This window comes from Lissotriton helveticus, chromosome 2_1, assembly GCF_964261635.1.
Source record: "Lissotriton helveticus chromosome 2_1, aLisHel1.1, whole genome shotgun sequence".
NCBI lineage: Eukaryota > Metazoa > Chordata > Amphibia > Caudata > Salamandridae > Lissotriton > Lissotriton helveticus.
In genome coordinates, this window is record NC_136059.1 from 1,028,420,402 (window position 1) to 1,028,441,743 (window position 21,342).

At 47.7% G+C, this 21,342-nt stretch overlaps 1 protein-coding gene across 5 annotated transcripts in view; it reads right to left on the minus strand.

Moving 5' to 3' along the window:
• NTRK2 (neurotrophic receptor tyrosine kinase 2) overlaps positions 1–21,342 on the minus strand; it is a 590,175-nt gene that overhangs the window by 142,444 nt on the left and 426,389 nt on the right. For all 5 annotated transcript variants that reach the window (XM_078675804.1, XM_078675807.1, XM_078675806.1 and 2 more), the window contains one exon: positions 7,826–7,956. In XM_078675804.1, the coding sequence (XP_078531930.1) occupies positions 7,826–7,956 (131 nt within the window). The remainder of the gene's footprint in view (positions 1–7,825; positions 7,957–21,342) is intronic.

A 21,342-nucleotide genomic window follows, 5' to 3' on the forward strand; every position in this document is an offset into this window, starting at 1 on the left:
GGGGGGCACAAATGAGTGACTGGTGACCCACTCTCCAGGCTGCAGGGGTGGGTGCTACAAACTCGTCACTGTGTTCATCCAGGGCACAGGGAATGGAAATGCAAGCCTGGAAAGTGGTTCCCTAAAGCAGCTGAAGAGAGGGACCTCGAAAAACTGGTACTGGGTATATCCTTTGGGCCGAAAGAGGGACATCCCATTCATACAAAGAGTAATCTCTGTGGCTCTGGGGGCTACTGGCACTGGGTCAACCCTGGGGGGAGGGGGGGGCTGGAACGACACTGCACGCATGGCACTGGGCCAACCCTGGGTCTGGAGACGGGGAGAGCGCAAGAGTGACACATTCTTTTTTTGTTAAAATCTGCAAAGCATGCAGCAGATGTTGGATTATGTGGCAAATGCGGCACACCCGTTACTTTGCAAAAACAGACATCTCTGTCAGTCCATTTCCGAATGCGCAGCATAAGAATATTCATTCTATGTTAAGCCAAGTGATGGAACACACATGGCTATAACACGATCTATGCAAACCGAGACCTCGATGCTCATAGATTAGACATTCAGGATTCTAGGCGCAATGTTTTACTTGCGGTTACTTTCACTTTAAATCCTTGATTTGTTTCTTGGATATTTGATTGATATTACATAATTCTAGCGACATTCCAAAGTCCACCAATAAAAGCAGTTGTCGACTAATAGATAAACATTACAAAGAGCAGCTTTTTAAAATTCCCAATCTTGCAGATGAGCGCATTTTTAAAAAGGCTATTTGAAGACAAAAAAACGTTGGCACAAAATAATGCGCACTTACCCACAGAGATTCGTCACTCGTTTCCATTCAATTTACTGAAGGCGACATTCTACCGAACACTTTACTGCACCGTTCTGCATAATCTTTTCAACAACCATATCCAACTAAGTACATTTTCAATGATTGATGAGGTGTGCATAGAGGGCGTAGCTACAGCCGGGTATATGGGTTAGTGTGTGCCCTGTGCAAAAACTCACCGCCGCAGCCCGGCTCGAACAGGAAGCCAGGCAACCTGTGTTGGGACGGGGGCGGGGCCGCAAAAAGACAGGAAGCAGACGGGAGCCTACCCCGCGCTCCTGTGCCCGTCAGCCGGAAGATTGCCGGAAGATTTGCGTGTCAGCTAGCGGGGCTCCTGTGCTCGTGGAGAGCCCCGCCTGCTGCTGAGGATGACCCGCTGCCTGCCGCTGCCTGCCGAAGGAGAGAGGGAAGGAGAGAGGGACACACGAAAAGAACTCGGGGAGTGGGGTGTGAGGGGGGGAGGGGACATGTGCGCGTGCGCGCGTGTGTGTCTGTGTGTGTGCCTGTGTGTGCGTGTGTGCCTGTGCGTGCGCGTGTGTCTGTGTGTGTGTATGCATGCATGCATGCGTGCGTGTGTAAAAAAATCCGATGACTGGTGGGGGGGTTGCAAAGTGAAAGTAAGCAGCGCGTGTGTATGTGCGCATGCGTGAGTGCTGTGTATGCGTGTGCCTGTGATGTGCGCATGCGTGAATGTTGGTGCGCGTGCAAGCAGCTGAATCCAGCCGGGGAGAAGCGCGTGACAGTTTTTTGTCCGTCATTCCCCCGTGTCAGCTCGCTATAAGTCTCCGACCCTGGACGCATCCTTTGGATGCGAATTCCAGGGCGAGACCTAAAAAGGGGGGTCTGGTCTGTCTGTGGACCTAGAAGATATACTCAGCTCAGATCCAAAAGCTTCTTTTATGGACATTTTCATGTTTGGCGGTAAACACTCAGGCTTATCATAAAAATCTTCTAATCCTACCGTGTAAAAAATTTGTTTGACATAGCGTAACCAGGGTACCGCCATTGCAGTGTCTAAATTCAGCAATCTTTTCAGACAAGTCAGGAGAATTTAAGTTCCTCTGAAGACCAGATTTCCCCCCATAAAAACAAGGGTGCCATGTGTATTCTGTCTGTAATATAATCCATACCCACCTCCGAGTGACAAAATGAGGTAGGCGAACTAGACGGGATAAATAAGAGTCTCTTAAAAAATGTGTTCTCAATTATTTGGATCTGGGTACTCTTTTGATATCCCCACACTCCTGCACCATAAGTTGCTCCTGGCAGACAGTTTGATTTGTACCGGGTTATCAGCTCTGCAACAGGCTTATGACCAAGTTTGGCCGCAAATCAAAACAGCCCCTCAATAACTCTTGAAGCTTGTTGCACCCGGGATACTAAAAGTTGGTCCCAATTTAGGTTAGAATTAAAAACATTCCCCAGATAACTAAAAAATTTTACCTTCTCAATAGCTGTCCCATTCACTGTGTATTTTCGTGTTTTCGTTAATTTGGGCCCGCATACCACTACAAAGGATTTCTTATAATTCACCTTCAGATCTAATGAGGTCATGTATTCAGTGAAAGCATCCAAACATCCCTGAAGGTTGTTGGCAGTCAAGGCCATAAGGACCGTATCATCAGCATACGACAATAAAGGTACTTGGGCACCTGCTATTTTTGGGAAGTCCAAATGTTTGTTTAACAAAAACTGCTCCAGCCCCTTTCTATAAACCAGAAATAAAAACGAGGCTAGGATGCAGCCTTGCCAAACCCCCTCGGTCGACGCGATGGGCTTTGTCTTCTCTCCCCTTGGGCCATACCGATAACTACAGAAGTGGAAGCATGTAGTCTGCGCAGTTGAGTGACAAGTGGTTTCTCGAAGCCCAAGTCTTTCATCAGCCCCCACAACTTGCTCCTACACACCGTGTCGAAAGCACTGGACAAGTCCATGAAAGCCAGGTGGATCGATGCTCCCCTGGCCTTTCTGTACTTGCTGGGGGAATCAAGATCCATATTTCCTCCCCAACCGCCCCAACCGCATTTTCTTTTAGCTTATGCATGTGAGCTAGGGGAGGTGGGAGTACCTTGATTTTCTCCTCAAGTGAATCTAGCCTAATCCCAATATCGGTCAATTTTTGGAGGATAGGAAAGTGTGCTATTAATACCGCTTGCAGTTTGTCCCAAAAAGGCCCACCTTCTACTAATGGTGTGTTTGTGGTTGGGGTCACCTCTACTTGCGGTATGGGCCTATTGGCTTCCAAATTATGGTCATTATCTACAAGCTCACATTGATCGATCTCTAGCCTAGGTAGTGCATCGATCGATTTAAGATGTTTAGTTACTACCTGCCCCTTTTTTTTTCTTGCCTGTGGGGCCTTACTCCCTCCCCCCTTATTTTTTGTTAACTGGCCTCTAGGTATAATTTTTGGCCTGACTTCTTTAGAGATTTGTGGCGTGACATTCTCTGGTGTTATGTTTTGTGAAAGCGACCCACTGCCTTGTGGGTGAGATTGGCGGTCGTCCTGGCCAAAAGGCAGCCCCTTCCACAAAATACAAATCAGGCTTGAAAGTATACGGGCCGCTTTCTAAAACAGATAAATCCGAGAACTTTTTGAAACAGCATTGTATCTTGGCTCTGAGGCTTGTTTACATATAATGGTAGATAACCAAAATATTAATAACGTAAGGATTTAAATTTGGAATAAAAAACATCCGTGGTCTGCCATTTTTCAACAGCAGCTGATAGTTCCAATTGCACACCAGCTTGTTTGTTTATGTTTATGTACTCCAAGGTAAGCCTATATCCAAGGATTTATTTTTCAAGATCAGGAAAAAGTGAAATAAAGTCGTAAAAAATGTTTAAAACTCATTTTATAGGCACTATAAGAAAAACTGGTCATATGAGTATTCTTTCTTTCTTTCATAAAATGTATATTTGTCCTTGTGCCATTCGTACCATGTGCCAATGTACTGAACGGCAGTATGAGTAGAACCCTGTACCACAGAGACAGATCACTTAATGTGATGAAGCATGTAGCTGTGGCAGCAGCTATATTGTCTACATTAATCTGAAGAATTGGTAGGTGAAGTAAACATAACTGGATTGCTTTAGGGGGAGTTTCCTCAGTCCAGGAAGAGGTGCAAATCCTCTGTGAATCTTTCTGTTTAAATTCGGCTGCATTGGCTGTCTTTATAGGCTAAATGTAAAGTGCACTGCCTCGGTCCCTGTCTGTGGTCCTCTGAGCATCATCACTTATGCATGGACGCCATTTCAGGGCGGTGCTGGTAAACAGCCAGGACTCGTAGGAATGCATTCAGGAAACCACACTGCTCTCTCCTCACCACAAGTGATCTCTTTTATCATCTCTTTCAATTAGCAATACTTTACAGAGATTAATAAGGCTGTGACAGCCAGGAGCTGTGCCAGAGCAATAGAACAGTTTGTTGAGTGGCGGGCTGTTACTTGCCAGCATAACAACACGTACCATTGTCAGAATGTTCAGCTGAAAACATAAAAAAAACACATCTGACAGGTCTTAATTTGGAAGCCTATTCCAACAGAGACATTTTGGAGTAAGCAAGCAGTACTGTCATATTACTCTTTAACATAACCTTTCATCAGGGCCGAACTGAGAGCCCAACGCAGCCCTGGCAATTTTGCAGGACCAATTACCCCCGGGGTGGGAGTGGGGGGGCTGGTTTTCAAGTGTGAAGCACTGCTGCTTTTGTTACTGGGGCTTAATATTGCAACACCGCTGCAAAACCGCCCCCCACTGCTCCAAAACGGGCCCAACCTTCCAGCCTCCTGGGAAAACGCCTGATGCCTGCTATGGCCAGTCATGCCTTTGTCAACTGGCCTCAAAACCCGTGACCTGGTAATAATCAGGGAATATTCCTGTAGAATAAGGACACACGGAAAGGGCGATGATCTGTTTGCACTTTTACTAATAATGAGGTGGATGTGTCAGAGCTGAACCACAAATGCATGTGCACAGGAGTGTGTAAAAGAGCACTGCTTCCCTTCCTCATAAGTGCTTTTATCAATCGACACCATTGGGTCTGGCGGTGAACGGAACAGGGTCACAGGCCGCTAAAACATATGTGTTCAAAGAAATCTGGAGCGGCAGTTGATCTAACTAGAACCGTCTATTACAAATGCATTTTTAAACTGCAGCCAACATGCAAGTAAAAACAAGTTAGTATTTAGATGAAGGCATCAGTAAACTTCATTTTGATTTTGAAGATATTTCTAAGAAGCTAAAGTGCTGAATATATTTCACTTTTTGTGGCTCCTGGGGCGCTGTAAAAGTTATACACATACAAATGTGTAAGCATTCGTGAATTGGCTGTATGATTTTTATGAATCCCAAGAAGCTATTAATTATATTTTTTTTTTGCAAAAGAGGGCCAAAGTAGCCACAAAAATGAAAGCTGGGTCAACCTGACATGAGCAAAGTTTTATTTTCAAACGATCATAAAGCTCTCCAATAAAGTACGCAGAACAATATTATAATATTTTAATATTCAGTAAATCACTAACCGGATTTGAAAAATACTCATCAAAGCCAGCTTGGAAATGCAAACCAATAGCGTACCTGAAATCACATTTGTATTGTGCAAGAAAAGAAAGCAAAGACCGGTTGAGATCTGTCAACACATGAGGCATGGGAAAATTCTGTTTCTCCACGGATACATCTAATCGTCGTGGGCCATATGTGTTCAGTGCCAGAGTACAGTATGTTCAGTATGTTCATGTTTCCTTAGCCCCCATGATTTCACTGTTCTCCTGATGATTCACTTCCCAAATGATTCAAACATTTCCACTGTGAAAAACCTCTCATAACAGAGAGCAGGGCAGACAGAAGAAAGCAAGACTGGTGTGTGCACTAGTTTTGCACCGTCTGGCATTTAAAAACACTCCCAAAATCAATAGAGTGGACAGAAAAAAATATTTGTTTCCTGTCTATCCCTACATTTATCTGTGTAAAAAGTAAAATACATGCAGAATCCATGGTTTGTGTATTGGTATGCTGAACCATGCACGCAACATCTTTTTGAATGGTTTTGCTCTTCACTGCGACCGGCCATTGACCATAACGAAGTGTGTAATTTAACTTAAGTATGGGCGAATTTTGCGGATCTGCGGTCCGCGAGTTTGCAAAAAAATCTGCGAATTCGCTGATTTTTTCCCGCAAACTCGTGGATTTTTTTGCGATTTGCACTGGAGTACTTTCTACTGGCTAATCCAGTAAGTGCTACCTCGTTGGGTAAATGTATAATGCTTTTCCTACACTGCAGCTGCGTAAAGGGCCAGATGATTTGTCTCCACTGACCATGTGTGCCTGTAACTTTGCCACCGCAGCAAAGGGCGCCGAGGTCCCTTGAGTGAGCTGTCCATCATTGTTGGGAAAGTGCGAGAAGACGTTTGATACCTCTACTGTGTGGTGCGGGGCCAAACGGGCGGGGCTTCTAAGCGTGTCAACATGCCTCTTGTGTATAAAGGGTCAGAGAGCGAGCAGGGCAGCAGGTGAGGAGAAAGCAGCCTCCTGGTCACAGGAACTACACGGGAATTGCGCTCGAGAAACTCATGGATTTAAAGACCTCCCTCGAGTATTACACCTAATTTTCGACGGCAGATATGGGGTTAAAGCACACTTGCCCAGCCTCGACCGTGCTCACTAATGTTTTGGGCTGATTAAAACGTTACTGAATTTGAGTTTCAACCCGGGCACCTGCTTTATTTATATCTGTAAGTGCTTCCTGTTGAGGTTTAATTTTTGTGACAGAAGCCCCGTGCCAGAATGAATCCTTCCCTGCATAGTTATCCACGAAGATGCCACCGTTTTGTCATGTGCAATACCTCTACTCAACTGGAGTACTTTCTACTGGCTAATCAGTAAGTGCTACCTCGTTGGGTAAATGTATAGTGCTTTTCCTACACTGCAGCTGCGTAAAGGGCCAGAAGATTTGCCTCCAGTGACCGTGTGTGCCTGTAACTTTGGTCCCTTGAGTGAGCTGGCCATCAAAAAAAAAAAATTCTGCCCGCGAGCGAATTTGCGAATTTTGCGACAATTTTGCGAGATTTGCGGATCACGAAATTGCCAAAAATCTGCAAACTTCGCGAGCGGAACGGATTTTTGGCCCATGCTTAGTGTAATTACAATTCTAACTTCACACGAGCTTTGATTGTTGGGTAGGTTATAAAGCAGACCAAGGCAAATATAACTTCACTTTTTTTTTTATACACTCGCTCGAAATTGCTTAAATGCACTATGAGGACCAGTCCTTATAATACACCAGTCATCACAAATATAGTGTTTGTCTGGTTCTGTCACGATTAACCCAAAGTATGAGAACTGATCCGGTCCCCACAGTGTTGGTTATACACACACACACACGTACATACACACATAAAAATGAATGCTTTGCTAACAGCTTTTCAACAAGGATGTATCAGTATTTGAAGCATATTATTGCTTTTATTATTTAGATTAGTTAGCTGTCCATGCTTCTCAGTCACCACAACAACTATACGATGAGTACTTCTCAAGTAATCCATTTTTGTATAGTAAGACAGGCATAATAATTTCTTATAATATCCTCACTCTAATTGCGTAATGTAATTATTTTTGTGATACCACAAGTGACCTCTAATAACTGATTCCAATGGAATTCTTAAGCTACAATTGTTGATAATGACTGACAAATATTAGAGTTGAGTTCTAATGACATAATGCCTTCTACCCCGGCCTGCACAGGAAACACATGTAGGCCCTTATTTTAGAATTTTGGGCACAGGATAATCATACTGCAAGGGAATTATAGTCATGGCAGTCAAAATATGGCAAGACAGGACATCCGTCACTTTTTGAAGGAGTACTCTGTCCGCCAAACTCTAAATAAGGCCATTTGTCTGTCCATTTACCTACTCATTCTGTAAAAGAGAAACATTCATCACTAGAAATGAGCCGTATTAGATTGTGCCTGTTAGGTAGTAAAACGTTTCGCCCGTTACCTTTACTGCCACCAGTATTTTGTCTTGCTCCAGGTAGAGGTTGTAGCACTCAGCCAAGAACACCTTTCCAAAGGCCCCCTCTCCCAGCTCCCGCTTCAGCACAATGTTGTGTCTCTTGATGTGTTGCACAACTAGAAAGTAAAAGCAAAGAGGGTTAGTGGTTTGCAGAGAGGACTATTTGCATGCAACAAAGGCAGGAAACAGCAACAAACAGGCTACTGTGCTGCTCTACATTACTGAATGAGTGCATGCCGCTCACTCTAAATGCGTGCAATACTCTGGACAAGCTATGCATCACTACTTACTGCATGTGATACTGTATGCACATCTAGGCCATGAGTAAAGTTAAAAAGCTGGGGTATTGGGCCCACATTGTTGTTTCTGATGGTTGAACTGAACTCTCAACAATTGTGAGCAGTAAATTATTGAATTTTAATTAACTTTTACCCGAAATATATACAGAGAATAATTTTAAGCAGGGGTGCATACTCGCACACTTCGCCCTCTTTTCCTTACACATGGGCGATCTACTGAAGGCTTTTTTACTCAGCAGATGTACACGCCCCAAAACAATCCTGCATATGAAGATAATTTGGTCACTATATCCATAGGTGTCCATTCACTGCTGCATTAGTTGTAGGAATATAATAACAAGGACAATTATTATCCATCATTCCCGCCAAGACCAAGAGTATTACCTTCTCAAATATGAGAGTTAATTGTACTTATCAATGAAAGGGTTAATGAGTATCCTTATGTTAGAGTGCATAGTGAGGGAAAACATCTTTTGACCACTCATTTAGAATCAGTTTTGCAACATTGTTTATCGATTTTGGAGAATTTGCAAGATTTATGTATGACTATTGTAGTTGCTATAAGCCGTGCTCTTGTTGCACTCAATACTAAATAATTCCAACACTGTTTTATGGCTCGCTTGCTTTTTTGAAAGTTCAAATCAAATCTATAGATAATATTAGTATACTCTGAATGCGTAAATTACTTAGTATAATGCATACAAACCTACACACTCTAATTCACGTTAGGTATAAGAGGTAAATCTGCAACTGCAGAACTGAGATTTATAATATTTCTAGCAGTGCAGACAAGGACAGATACATATTTATTAAAACATTTTATTTTTATGTAATTAGTAAAGATTCATTTATAAAGATATGGTAAGTACTTAGAGCAATATCAAATGCATTTTGGGAAATAATGGACATTTTGGATGAAAATGCAGAATCGGATTACCTCAAAAACATGCTAATGGAATTTAGTTTTATACAAAACCTGCATGAGTGTAAGAAGTGCCATGATTCTCAGTACACTAAGGACTCTTATTCGATTACTTGTTCATCTTATCTGTATAGTACTCTAAAACTTTATCTCAAAAAAGACTATTTACGTTTTTGCTTTATGTACATATCATTTTAACATTATGAAGGAAGATGCTGTACTAAAAAGTATATGGGCAAAAACTTTAGATTAAGTAATAATTATATTGCCAAAAATATAATTTGTAAAGCTGGCTGCCAAACAAATATTTCAGCCACTAAACTGCGCCAATGAATTTTGAAAATTGCTTGTATTATGAAATTATTGCAGCTAGCATTACGTTTAATAAACAGAATAAACATACCTTACTTACAACTATCATAGTAGCTGATGTTTTAGATTTATATTCAAATACAAAGGTGTGATTGAAATGCTTTTTAGATTTTGGATTTTGTAATATCTGGCTTATTTGGCCGATTTTCTTTTTTTATTCTTTCTTTGATTTATAATTTCTTTTACACACTTGCTACATTATTTTAAACAATATTATCAATACAATAACATTTTAAATAAATTAATCGATGTACAGTGAAATTATCATTGTAAAGTTGCCCACGATAAACCACTCCACTTTGCATGAATAAGGTCACATGTTAGACAGGTTAGAAAAATATTAAGAACATTCTTTTTAATTTGAAAGAGTCAGATATTTACTTATCATAGTTATTCTCAAATTATTTGGGTAGATTTTTAACTTTTTAGACATTCGTGAACATCCTCAGGTGTACCCTTCGAATTCTAGGCAAGTCAAGAAACAATTCTCCCTCTCCTTCATTGGCAATATCCGAACGGAGTAATGGGTTATTGAGTAACTATTCCACCTCATTCATACACCGACTCCAACCTTATGCGGTATATAAATGGGAAGGAAAATGGAAAAGTTATCTGAATATCCACAAACTTACGACAGGGTAATTGTTCTCTTCCTTCTTGTTTACCAATCTTCTCCCCTCCCTTTGGAACACCCATACTTCCAACCCCACCATAAACTTAGTACTTCTGAAAATCAGCTGTATTGATAGATTTTGCGATTAACTACTTTTCATATTTCACAGTTACAGGTTCTGTTACTTATGGTCTGCCATTTGCACCCACATACTTTTTTTGTCCAACCAGTTTGGACGTAGGTGCTCATAAAATGTTACTTATGCAGCAGATATTTCTGTTGTTCTTATGTTTGGCACTGTCAGATTACTCTGGGAAACGGGCATACATTGTTATCAAATGTGCTGCCTTCTTCAAAATGCAAATATAACATTGCCAATATGCTATTTCATCAAAATATATGAACCATGTACATTCCATTGGACGTAACTACACATTGTCTTGTACATTATCTCTATAGTTCTAAACTATGTGCGTAATGCAAAATTGTATCTAGGACAGCCATGTGTTTTATATCCTGGAAAATGTTATATTGAGGCACCAGCATTGTAACCTGCCATCTGCATGCAGTGATCTCCCCCCACAGATACCTACTACTCAGCCGCGACCGGTAGTGGGAGTACCGGCCAGGCGGTAACGTGGGGAGGGGAAGGGGCAGGGTGGGGGATAGTAATGTATGGAATCCGGACCTTAACAGGTAAGTAAACATAAAAATAAATCAAACAAATTTCGCTGCGCGCACTGCATCACCAAATGCGATGCAGTGCGCGCAACAATATTCGTTTTATTTATTTTTATGTTTACTTACCTGTTAAGGTCCGGATTCCATACATTACTACCCCTCCCCCTCCCCCTCCCCACATCACCGCCCGGCCGGTACTCCCACTACCGGTTGCGACTGTTACTACATCTCACCACACAGACCTACATGATGCTGTACCTACTCAATCTCACCATACAGTCTACATGCTATCATACCTACTCAAGCTTTCTACACAGTCCTACATGATGCAGTAAATACTCAATCTCACCACACAGTACTACATGATGCAGTCCCTATTCAATGTCACCATACAGTCTATGTGCTGTCTTACCTACTCAGTCTCACCACACAGTCCTACATGATGTTGTAAGTAATCAATCTCACTACACATTGATACATGATGCCGTAAGTACTCAATCACATTACACAGACATATATGCTGCCGTACCTACTCAATGACACCATTCAGTCCTTACTGATGCTGTACCTATTAAGTCTCACCACACAATCCGACTTGCTGCCATACCAGTCTCACCAAACAGTACTACATGCTGCCATAAGAACTCAATCTCATCACATTGGTCTGCGTGATGCTGTAAATACTCAATCTCACCACATAAGATATACATGCTTTTGTACATACCGAACCTCACCGCACAGTCCTACATGCTGCCAGAAGTACTCAATTTCATCACACAGGCCTACACTCTAGGTAGACATCAATAGCTTGAGTATGGTGGCTTATTTCCCACGCGTCTCGGCCTTAAAGTCCTTAAAAGCAACATAGAAGAAAACATGTTTCAGTAGAGCTGGCGGAACTACAATAAACTCAGAATAGTAGCTTTGCCCATTCATGATTTAAATTTTTTTTTTAATCTGTCTAAAGATATGTCATGCTCCTATTCCTTTAAAGCACAGAATGCGTAAGAATGCAGTGGGATTGTGCATTTCAGAGTACACGAGGGTTGTGGTTCTCCATACAAGAAACTCTTTGTTGTTCTGCCCATGTCTGAATTGTAGTTTAGTCTGGCACGTGGATACAGCTGGTATTACGCCCTCACAATATGGTTTACATTTGGGCAAACTAAAACAAAAACACGTCACATGTATATCACATCTAGCAGAGCACCAGTCATTCAAGTCTGCAGTCTATACATTGTTTCAAGAAATGTATACATGTGGTTTGGCACAAATGACAAGCTTTTCACCACCAGGAAAAAAGTTACTGTCATCTTAACCGCCAGAACAAAAGGGAGCACTGTCAGCAAAGTAAGCTAACCACAGAATGCATAAAACAGGGGATGAATAATGCTTCCACTCTCAAGTCTGAGCTGAGTACCTTCAAGAGGGCCAATTCATTCAACACGACGCTTACCAAATCTTGGAAAGGACTCCCAGCATCAAAAAGTGTCCTCCGCCAGTCCTGGCCTTGGGAGTTTAGCCGAGGTGGTGAAAACAGTGTCAAACCATTGAAAACCAATAATATTCCAGCAGTGGGAATAACAACATGAACATTAAGATGCCCAAGGCAAGAGATCAAAGCCCGAAGACACGACAGCTGACAGACCACAGAATACATTTTGGACATTGTAAGACAAAGCCATCTAATGTCCTGCTGCTTACTGTGCAGAACATTATCGTGCAATGCATTGGCTTTTGATTAAAATTAATTCCAGTACTTGCAGGCTTGTGAAAAAAAACGTGGGCAAAATAGCGCTGCGATAAAACATATATCTGCATTCTGATATATGCATTCTGGAGAAGTGTGGCTCACTGGTTAGAAGCGGCAGACCCGAAGCAGAGGTCGGCCCGGGACCAGGGTTCAATTCCCGTCGTGGCAGGGTCTTGGGTCAATGTCCGCGGACTCGATAATTCTCACCTAGGTGCCTAAGCTAACCATGGGTCCCACTCTGCAACTCTGGGCAATAGCTTGCTTAATCTCCACAACGGCCCTATCAGCGCTGGGGATGCCTGGCTTCACCTTGGGGGTCCCCAGGAGGGACCATCTCACAGGGAAAGCCAGGACGGGTTCCCCAGCGGTATACAGCGCCAGGACACTGCGTGATGGAGTAACAGTGCGCTTTACAAGTATACATTTACATTCTGATCCCGGAACAGTATCGCCCATAGAGATCGAAGACAGCAACCTTGTGTGGTGGAGCCATCCCTCGGCTGCCCACAAACACCTTCCTGCACTTCCTGATGGCACACCCTTTTTTTTTTGTTGAAATATATTTTTATTGCAGAATCAGGAATAAAAACATCCAACAAACCAACCCATACACCAATGGCACCCATCATACAGTGCAATAATAATACAATACACAGCCGATTGGCCCACATCCCGGAGGATGGGCGGCGCTTCAACGAGTCAGTTCACTGGAGGTACCTCGGTGCATGCCCTATGCGGGACACAGGGCAAGTGTAACACTTCGTTCCTGCTTTTATCCCAGAACAACCAACCCACTCTCTCCATCTGATCCTAGGCCACTCCAATGTCATGTCACTAAAGCATCACGAGTACCATCCCGGGCCATCCGGTTCCGGGAGGTTGCCGCTAGCCGGCAAACCACCCCCTCCAACGACTCCTCTCCAGTACCCCCCCCTCAACTGCTGCTAATGCGGGTTCCACCATCCCCCTCCTGCTCTCGGGTGACAAATATCAGGAAGCTTTGACAAGCAAGTAGCCACACGGAATCCCTGGACATTACTGATCAGTGTCCTCGCCTTCGGTTATGTAGTCCCTTAATGCCTGCACCACCAGCTCCCAGGACCGTGCCAGTTCCAAGCCCTTCTCGTTGCCAGTTCTAGTCGCCTGGCGCATTCGTAACACACTCTCACAGCTCGACCACTTCACCAATTCATTCCTCCACCTCCGTACAGACGGCCCCTCTTTAGACTTCCAGTGCCAAGTGATTTCACGCTGTGCCAGTATCAGTCCCAACCCAATGAATTTGCTCGTAACCTTGGTCCGTTTGGTATGCGGGAACCAAAGAAGCAGGCATGCGGCCTTGTCAAAGTCTACCTCCCGATCCGTAACAGCATTCAAGAGGTCCCCCACCTCAGACCAGTAGTCCCCCAATGACGGGCAACCCCACAGCATGTGGTCAAGATCCACCTCAGGTTCTAGACATCGCGGGCACATGGCATCAAGCGCCTGGAAGTGTCGCCGTAACCTCTCCCGGGTCAAATATGCCCTATGGAGCACAAAATAATGCACCTGTTGGAATCTCGCATTCCTCGTCCCTTTCCAGGTCCTGTGTAGGACCTGACCCCACACAGAGTCCGGGATCTGTCTACCGACGCTGGTCTCCCAACGCGACTTCAGCTCAATCAACGGGGCCAGACCTTCATTTAACATCCTATTGTGGAGGCAGGTCACCGCCTTAACGGTGCCCGCTGCCATCACTACATATTGGCACACCGTCGTCACCTCCGGCTCAGTCAATCCACCCCCCCCAATGCCTCTGCAGGGCCGCGACAACCGCCGCATGCAACAGGAAGGTACCAGTCGGTAGTCCGAATTGCTCTTGTAAGGTTTGGAACGGGGCCAGCTTCCCGTCCACATAAAGGTCTCCTACCATCTGCAAACCCAGGTCCTCCCATTCTAACAATTGGGACCAATCACCTCCATGCGGTAAGGCAGTGAGCATTCCCAGCGGAATCTCCGGTGCGTATGGCCGGCGCTTCCCAGCCCTCTTCAGGTGCCTGTTCCAACACAATCTGAGCGTCCATTCCTCCATCGTGAGGTCCCTACTGGCCAGTCTCTGTTGCATCACGATAGACGACAAGACATGCCTCTGAATGCCGACCCCCCGGCCATCTTCAGGCCCCCTGAACTCTCTGGCCACATTCTGCGTCAGGACCTGGAGCTGCGCTGCCAGATAGTATAACTCATAGTCGGGGACTGCCATCCCTCCCTCACACTTGGGTCTCATCAGGGTGGTCAATGCCACCCGCCTGCGACCGTGGCCCCAGAGAAAGCCAGTCACCAACGTCTTCAGCTCCCGAAAGATACCCTGCGGGATCCACACCGGCAGCGTTCTAAAATAGTAGAGGAGCCTCGGGAGTGCCACCATTTTCAACAGCGCCACACGGCCCAGTACAGACAGCGGGAGAGAGGCCCAGAAGTCCATACTGCCTCTCAGCGCCCTAATACAGCGCCCCACATTCCCCTCAAGGAGGTCCGCCGCGTCATGGTAGACGCGCACTCCTAAGTAAACAAAACAAGAGGGTTCCCACACTACCGGCCTCGTGAGCTGCGGGCAGAGCGTGGTCTTCCGCAGCGGAAACACACATGTCTTAGTCCAGTTCACCCTGAGGCCTGAGAGCCTCCCGAACCTGCCCAACATGTCCACCGCGCCTTCAAGAGCCCTTCCAGAGTCCGCCAGGTACAGTAACAAATCGTCGGCATACAAAGAAATATAATGCGAGTCAAGTCCCTGCGCAATCCCGTCGAAAACCACTCCCGTTCTCGCCTGCGTCGCCAGTGGTTCCACCGCTAGAGCAAAGAGCAGAGGAGATAGCGAGCAGCCTTGCCTCGTGCCCCTGCAGACCGGATAAACCGAGGAGACCAAGGTCCCTAGCCGCACCCGCGCCTTAGCCGAGGAGTAGAGCACTTTCGTCCAGCCCCGGAACCCCTCCCCAACCCCGAACTTCAACAGCACGCCATCTAAAAAATCCCATTCCAAGCTATCAAACGCCTTTTCAATATCAACCGTCAACACTACCGGGCCTGGATCCGCCATGGCAGCACTATCAATGACCCCAATCAGCCGACGGATATTCATCGAAGTGCTCCTAGAGGGGATGAATCCCGCTTGATCCCTATGCACCAAAGTGGTCATCAGTGGTAGGAGCCGGGTGGCTAGGATTCGGCTCAAAATCTTATAATCTACAGTCAGCATAGACAACGGACGAAAAGAAGAAACATCTAAAGCATCCCTGCCCGGCTTCAGCAGGGGCACAACCAGCGCCTCCGTCATAGAGTCAGGCAACCGCCCCAATTGTTTCGCCTCCGCATATACAACCTGCAGTCTGGGTGCCAGCACTTCCATAAATTTGACGTAGAACTCGATCGGCAACCCATCCACCCCAGGGGTTTTGTTCCGCGCCATATGACAAATCGCCCCTCTGATTTCCGCTAGGGTGACAGGGCCCCCCAGATCCCGGGCATCCTCCTCATCCAGTACCGGCAAAGGGGTCTGATCTAAATAATCGCCAATGTCCGCGGCGTCCACTTCGAGGTGGCTGGTGTACAGACCCGCGTAGTAGGACTGAAAGCGCCCCAGGACCGCCGACTGCGAATAAACCACTTCCCCATCCTCCTGTCGCACACTCATAGGCGGACAACCTCTAGGGTTCGGATCAGCCAACTTTGCAAGGAGCGTGCCCACTTTATCTCGCTCCTAATGCACTTTCACCGCATACAACTTGTAATCATAGCAGTCTCTCCGTTTCAGTTGCCACCGCCTCTTTAGCACGCAACAAGCTGTCCTGCAGCTCTGATTGCTCGGGTCGCAGCCGTTCCACCCCTCTCAGCACTTCCTCCGCCTTCGCGAGGTCATTCAGCACTGTTCCTCTCACAGTTAGAAACCGCCCCATACACACCCCCCTCACCACCACTTTCATCGCATCCCATTCATTCGCTCTAGTCGCTGTCGACCCAGCATTGACCGTGAAGTATTCGTCTATACCCCCGTCGGACCGTGTCACAGAACGCCGGATCCTCCAGCGTCTCCGGACGAAGTCTCCACGTAGGGACCGCCGATCTCGCCAGCTGCCATTGCACAGAAATCAGCAGTGGGTTATGGTCCGAAATGGTTCTAGACAAATATTCAGAGTGAACCACCACCTGCGCTAGAGATTCGCAACACAGCACCGAATCCAGTCTAACATGCAGATCATGCAGTGCTGAGAAGTAGGAATAATCTCGAGTTTCGGGGTGCTGCGCCCTCCATACATCCACCAAGCCCCACCTCTCCTGCCAGTCCCGCCTGTGGGTCGCGAGTCTGCGCACCGGGGAGTCTACCAAAGGCGGGTGTGACCTGTCCAGCAGCACATCTGAAATGGAGTTAAAATCCCCCGCCAGCAATACAGGGCCCGCCAAATAATACGCCAGTGAGCGCGACAAACCCTCAAAGAAATGTGCTTGATCAGCGTTGGGGGCATAGATGTTACACAGCACCACTTCCCTACCACACAGCCGTCCTTCCACCACCACATAGCGACCCTCCGGATCTATCCTCTGACTCGTGACCTGGAATGGCGTGCCCGCTCTGATCCATATTAATACCCCTCTGGCAAACGCTGAGTAAGTCGTGCCAAACACCTGACCCCGCCACCTCCTCTGTAAAGCCCCACATTCCTGCTGTGTCAAGTGAGTCTCCTGAAGCATCGCTATCTGAACGCCCCGCCTCACCAAGTATGCATGTACCTTGTGGCGCTTAACCATAGTTCGAATACCCCGGACATTCCATGTGACACATTTCAAATTAGGTAACGTCCCCATAGAGCATCAATCCCAACAGTGGCGCACGCCAATAAATGTGACCCGCATCGCAGCAATTGTACAATCCCTCCAACACAAACCCCGTAACTCCCATCCCCCCCCTCCCCAGGACAGGGCCTAATAACCCAGCTTCAGCCCCGTTCCAAACCTCAAACACCCAACACATCACACTAATCTGTGGTCGACACCACAGAAGACCTTAAGGGTCTGATGAGGACAATGGAGCTCCGAACCAGGACGACAGAGCAACCACCCCGCGCCCACAGCCCCATACTGCTAGTGCCGCCCCATACCTGGCAGTCCAATAGAAGTCAGGAGCGTCCAGACCTGACAAAAGTTCAGCAGCCACGAGCTTCAGCCATTAAAGATACCATCTGATGTTTGTGGGGTAACCTCCGGCCCCTGAGCTCCCCCCACCTCCGAGCCTTCATCACCGGACTTCACACCTTCACCCTCTGAAGCCGAACCTCTGGAGGCGTCATCCCGCTGCGAGCCCATGATGGACGCCGTGGCCTCCAGCGCACTCTGTCTATCGGCCAGTATTTGCGCCTCTCGCTCGGCCCGTTGGCGCCTATTCCGGGAGCGGATGCGCTGCGACTTCCTGACCCTGACCGGCTGCTCGCGATCCCTGGCGGGCCTGTGCGCTCGATCCGTCCCTGCACGATACAGTTCCAGCCAGGACCATGCTTCATCGGGTGTTTGGAAAAAGTGAGCTCTGTCATCAACAATGATCCGCAGCTTGGCTGGAAAAAGCAAGGAGTATTGAATCCCTTCCTCTCTCAGTTCTTTCTTTACCGACAGAAAAGACGCCCTGCTCCGCTGCACCTCCTGCGTATAGTCCGGAAATATCGTCACCTTGCTGTTGCCCACTTGGAAGGGCCCATGATCTCTCGACCTTTGGATCAGCAGATCCCGATCCTTGTAGTGCAGCAGTCTGGCCACCATCGGTCGAGGCGGTCGGCCCTCCAGGGGAGGCTTCGCGGGCACCCTGTGCGCTCTCTCCAGGGAGAAGAAGGGGGAGAGGCCCTCCGGCGCCACCACCGTGCGGAACCAGTCCTCCAAGTAGGCCACCGCATCTTCCTTCTCAATTTTCTCCGGAAGCCCCACCACCCTCACGTTGTTCCGGCGGTTGCGTCCTTCCGCGTCCTCTGCTCGAGGCTCCAGAATCGCCAGTCGGTGGATAACGTCATCAAGTTTGTGCTCCGCCGTGACCACCGCCGGTTTCAGCTCCTGGAGCAGTTGTTCATTGGATTTCACACGGTCAGAGAGCTTGGCGTGGTCCGCTCTCAGCAAGCCAAGCCCGGACGCCACCTGCGCAATATCCTAGTGCAGCTCATCCTTGGTGGTAGTGATCGCGGCCAGAATGGCATCAAGACGGAGGTTCAGCCGCAGCTCCTGCGGCGAGGGTTCCGTTGGGACATCGCCATCCGCGGCCCCGGTCGTCCCGTCACCCCGCTCATGAGGCGCAGCGAGGCCAGCCCCCTGCGCGGCCATCTTGACGACGGGAAACGTGCCACCCAAGCCTCTTTCGAAGACGGTCGGCTGCTGCCGTCCCTCCGTCCTTTCCGCTCCCAGGGCCACCTGGCACAGTCCAATGGCAGAGCACAAGGTGCGTAGCTCCCCGGTCTCCAGACGGCGCCAATGGTCCTTCCTCTGCGCTCCGTCGCCAACCACCAGCTCAAGAACGGACTCCACGCAGCCCCACCGACATCCTCAGTGCGTCACCAAAGTGCAGGGGCCAGGGGTGTGAGCCCCCACGGAAGACCGATAGTCAGGGGTCGCCCCACCGGGCAATTTGAGCCCCCCGCCCCCGGCGGCACCAATCCGCGCTGCGTCAGCGCACTGCGGGGTCCACACACTGCTTCACCTGCCTCACCCCCTCCTGCGGCCAGCAGGGCGTCCACCCGCTCTGGGCAGCTGCCCCCTCAGCACACGGCCAACTCGCCGTCCTCCTCCGTGTCCCGGCGGCCTCTGCGTCAATATCCCCAGGGGTGGGTCGGCCACAGTCGTCAGCAGCGCCGCCACCGGTGCAGCGCGAGTGAGGGCTTCACTCTCCTGCCGTCCGGGCGAGCAGGTGGGGGAGGGGCGCCGCTCGCGCCAAGGCAGCGCCGCCGTCCTTCTCCGGTGCTCCGGTCCCGCTTCCTGGGATCCCCCACCAGCGCACTGCTACTCAAAGGCCCCCAGGCGCCTCAGATCGCTCAGCACCCCACAGCGCGCCGCTCTCCGAGCGCTCGCTCACTTGGCGCCGCCATCTTGGCTTTGTCCTCCGGCCGCACCGATCAGGATGCCAGGTCCGTCCGCCTGCTGCGCCCGGGGTGCCGACGGGGGTCAGACGCTCCCCGTTAGTTCAGGGACCCCGCCGAAGCACAGTTCCAGCTGCCAGGTAGCGCGGGGCCAGCTATTCCAGGAGAAAGACGGGACTCGGCGCGGAGCAACTCGCTCACGCAGCCATCCCGGTCGGCGCCTAAACCACGCCCCCTTCCTGATGGCACACCCTTGTGTTGCAAGCAATTTAATATGGGGTGCCTGCTTAGCATCAAAGAGGTAGGTGCACTTGCAATGAGAACATGGGATTGCACGTGCAGGATCTGCAGTCCCAATATATACGCATTGAAGAGAGGACCAAGAGCAGGTTGTCACTGAATTTGCATTTCCTGGCCATAAGTGCTCGGCTAAGACTTAATGGCTGTCAATCATTAACATGGTATCTCCATAATTCAAATACATAAGGGCTTTTTATCTTTCTTTAACTTCTACATCTTAGGTACAATCTCATTACGTGTACATCACACACATATTCGCAATCCTAGTCCAGCTCTAACCCAAAGGGGCAATATTGCATTATATAAATACTGCCACCCTTCACTACTGGATATCCCCTGAGAAGGGACTTGCAGGTGTCAATATGATATCTTCCTGCCAAGCTCTCTCGAGATTTTCTGAATCTTGGAAATGAAACTGTGTCCCTATGCTTCCTGGAAAAATGAAACTCCTTCTGAGCAATACTATTAATAGTGGAGCAAGGTGCAAAGGCTGTTCAGTGTTAAATGTGCATAGTGACGATTGCTGGGGCTATGCCCTTCTATTCCAAAAAACAGAAAAGCCAAATTAGCTATGGTTGATTATTTGCAAACTAGGTCATTTTGAGAAAAAAACGGCTTAATTTTCACACCACTCAAACTTGATGCTGACAAGACACTGGGAATGAATACTATTCTCAAAAAACGGTGCTCTTATTGCTACATAGCCACACACATGCCACAGCAGTCTCCTGCCCACCTCTCTCCATCCTTACACATTCATCAGTCAAGATGGAGAGAGGATAACCTGATAAAGGTTGCACAGGGAGAGCACCTCCAAATATGACCTACAAGTGTTCTCCATTTCCAATTCCCAGAAAATGGCTTTATCCATGTAAAGGGGAGCGATGTAAATATTCTACTGAAGACATGAGACAACATCAAGTGGCAAACTGTGGGCTCCATCCCTTCTTGCAATCCTGAAACAAAGGTAAACATCTGGAAGTTATCCCATGAAATAACAAGGTGATTACAAAGAGTGTTGTAATAAAAATAATGATCTAGTCATGAATCTATGGCTTCAAGTGAGGCCCACATCACCAAGGCTGTTCACCAAAACTTCCGGTAAACTTTATGAAAGGCTCTTCTTTAACGCTGAGTATACCGTAGCTCATTCTTTCTCATGCTGAGGTCTCAGGAGCGCAGTAGAGCATTCCTCACTGCTAGGCAAACAATTATCCTTGAGTCCTTCTTTATGAGAGAGGGGAAGAATTATATGCACTTTTTGGGTTTCACCTGCCGAAGGCTGCGCTCTGCGCAGGTTTTCGGCGCAGGTGAAATCCTATGTTGACCCTAAGGACTTCGGGAACGTCCCCCGGCTCTCATTGGCTAGCTCCATAAATGGAGGCTAGCCATTGAGTGCCGGATCTGTCCGTCAAGGCCGGACCAGATTCGGGGGCGTTCCCGAGATTTTTTCCCAGGGCGGAGTTACGTTTTTTGCCGT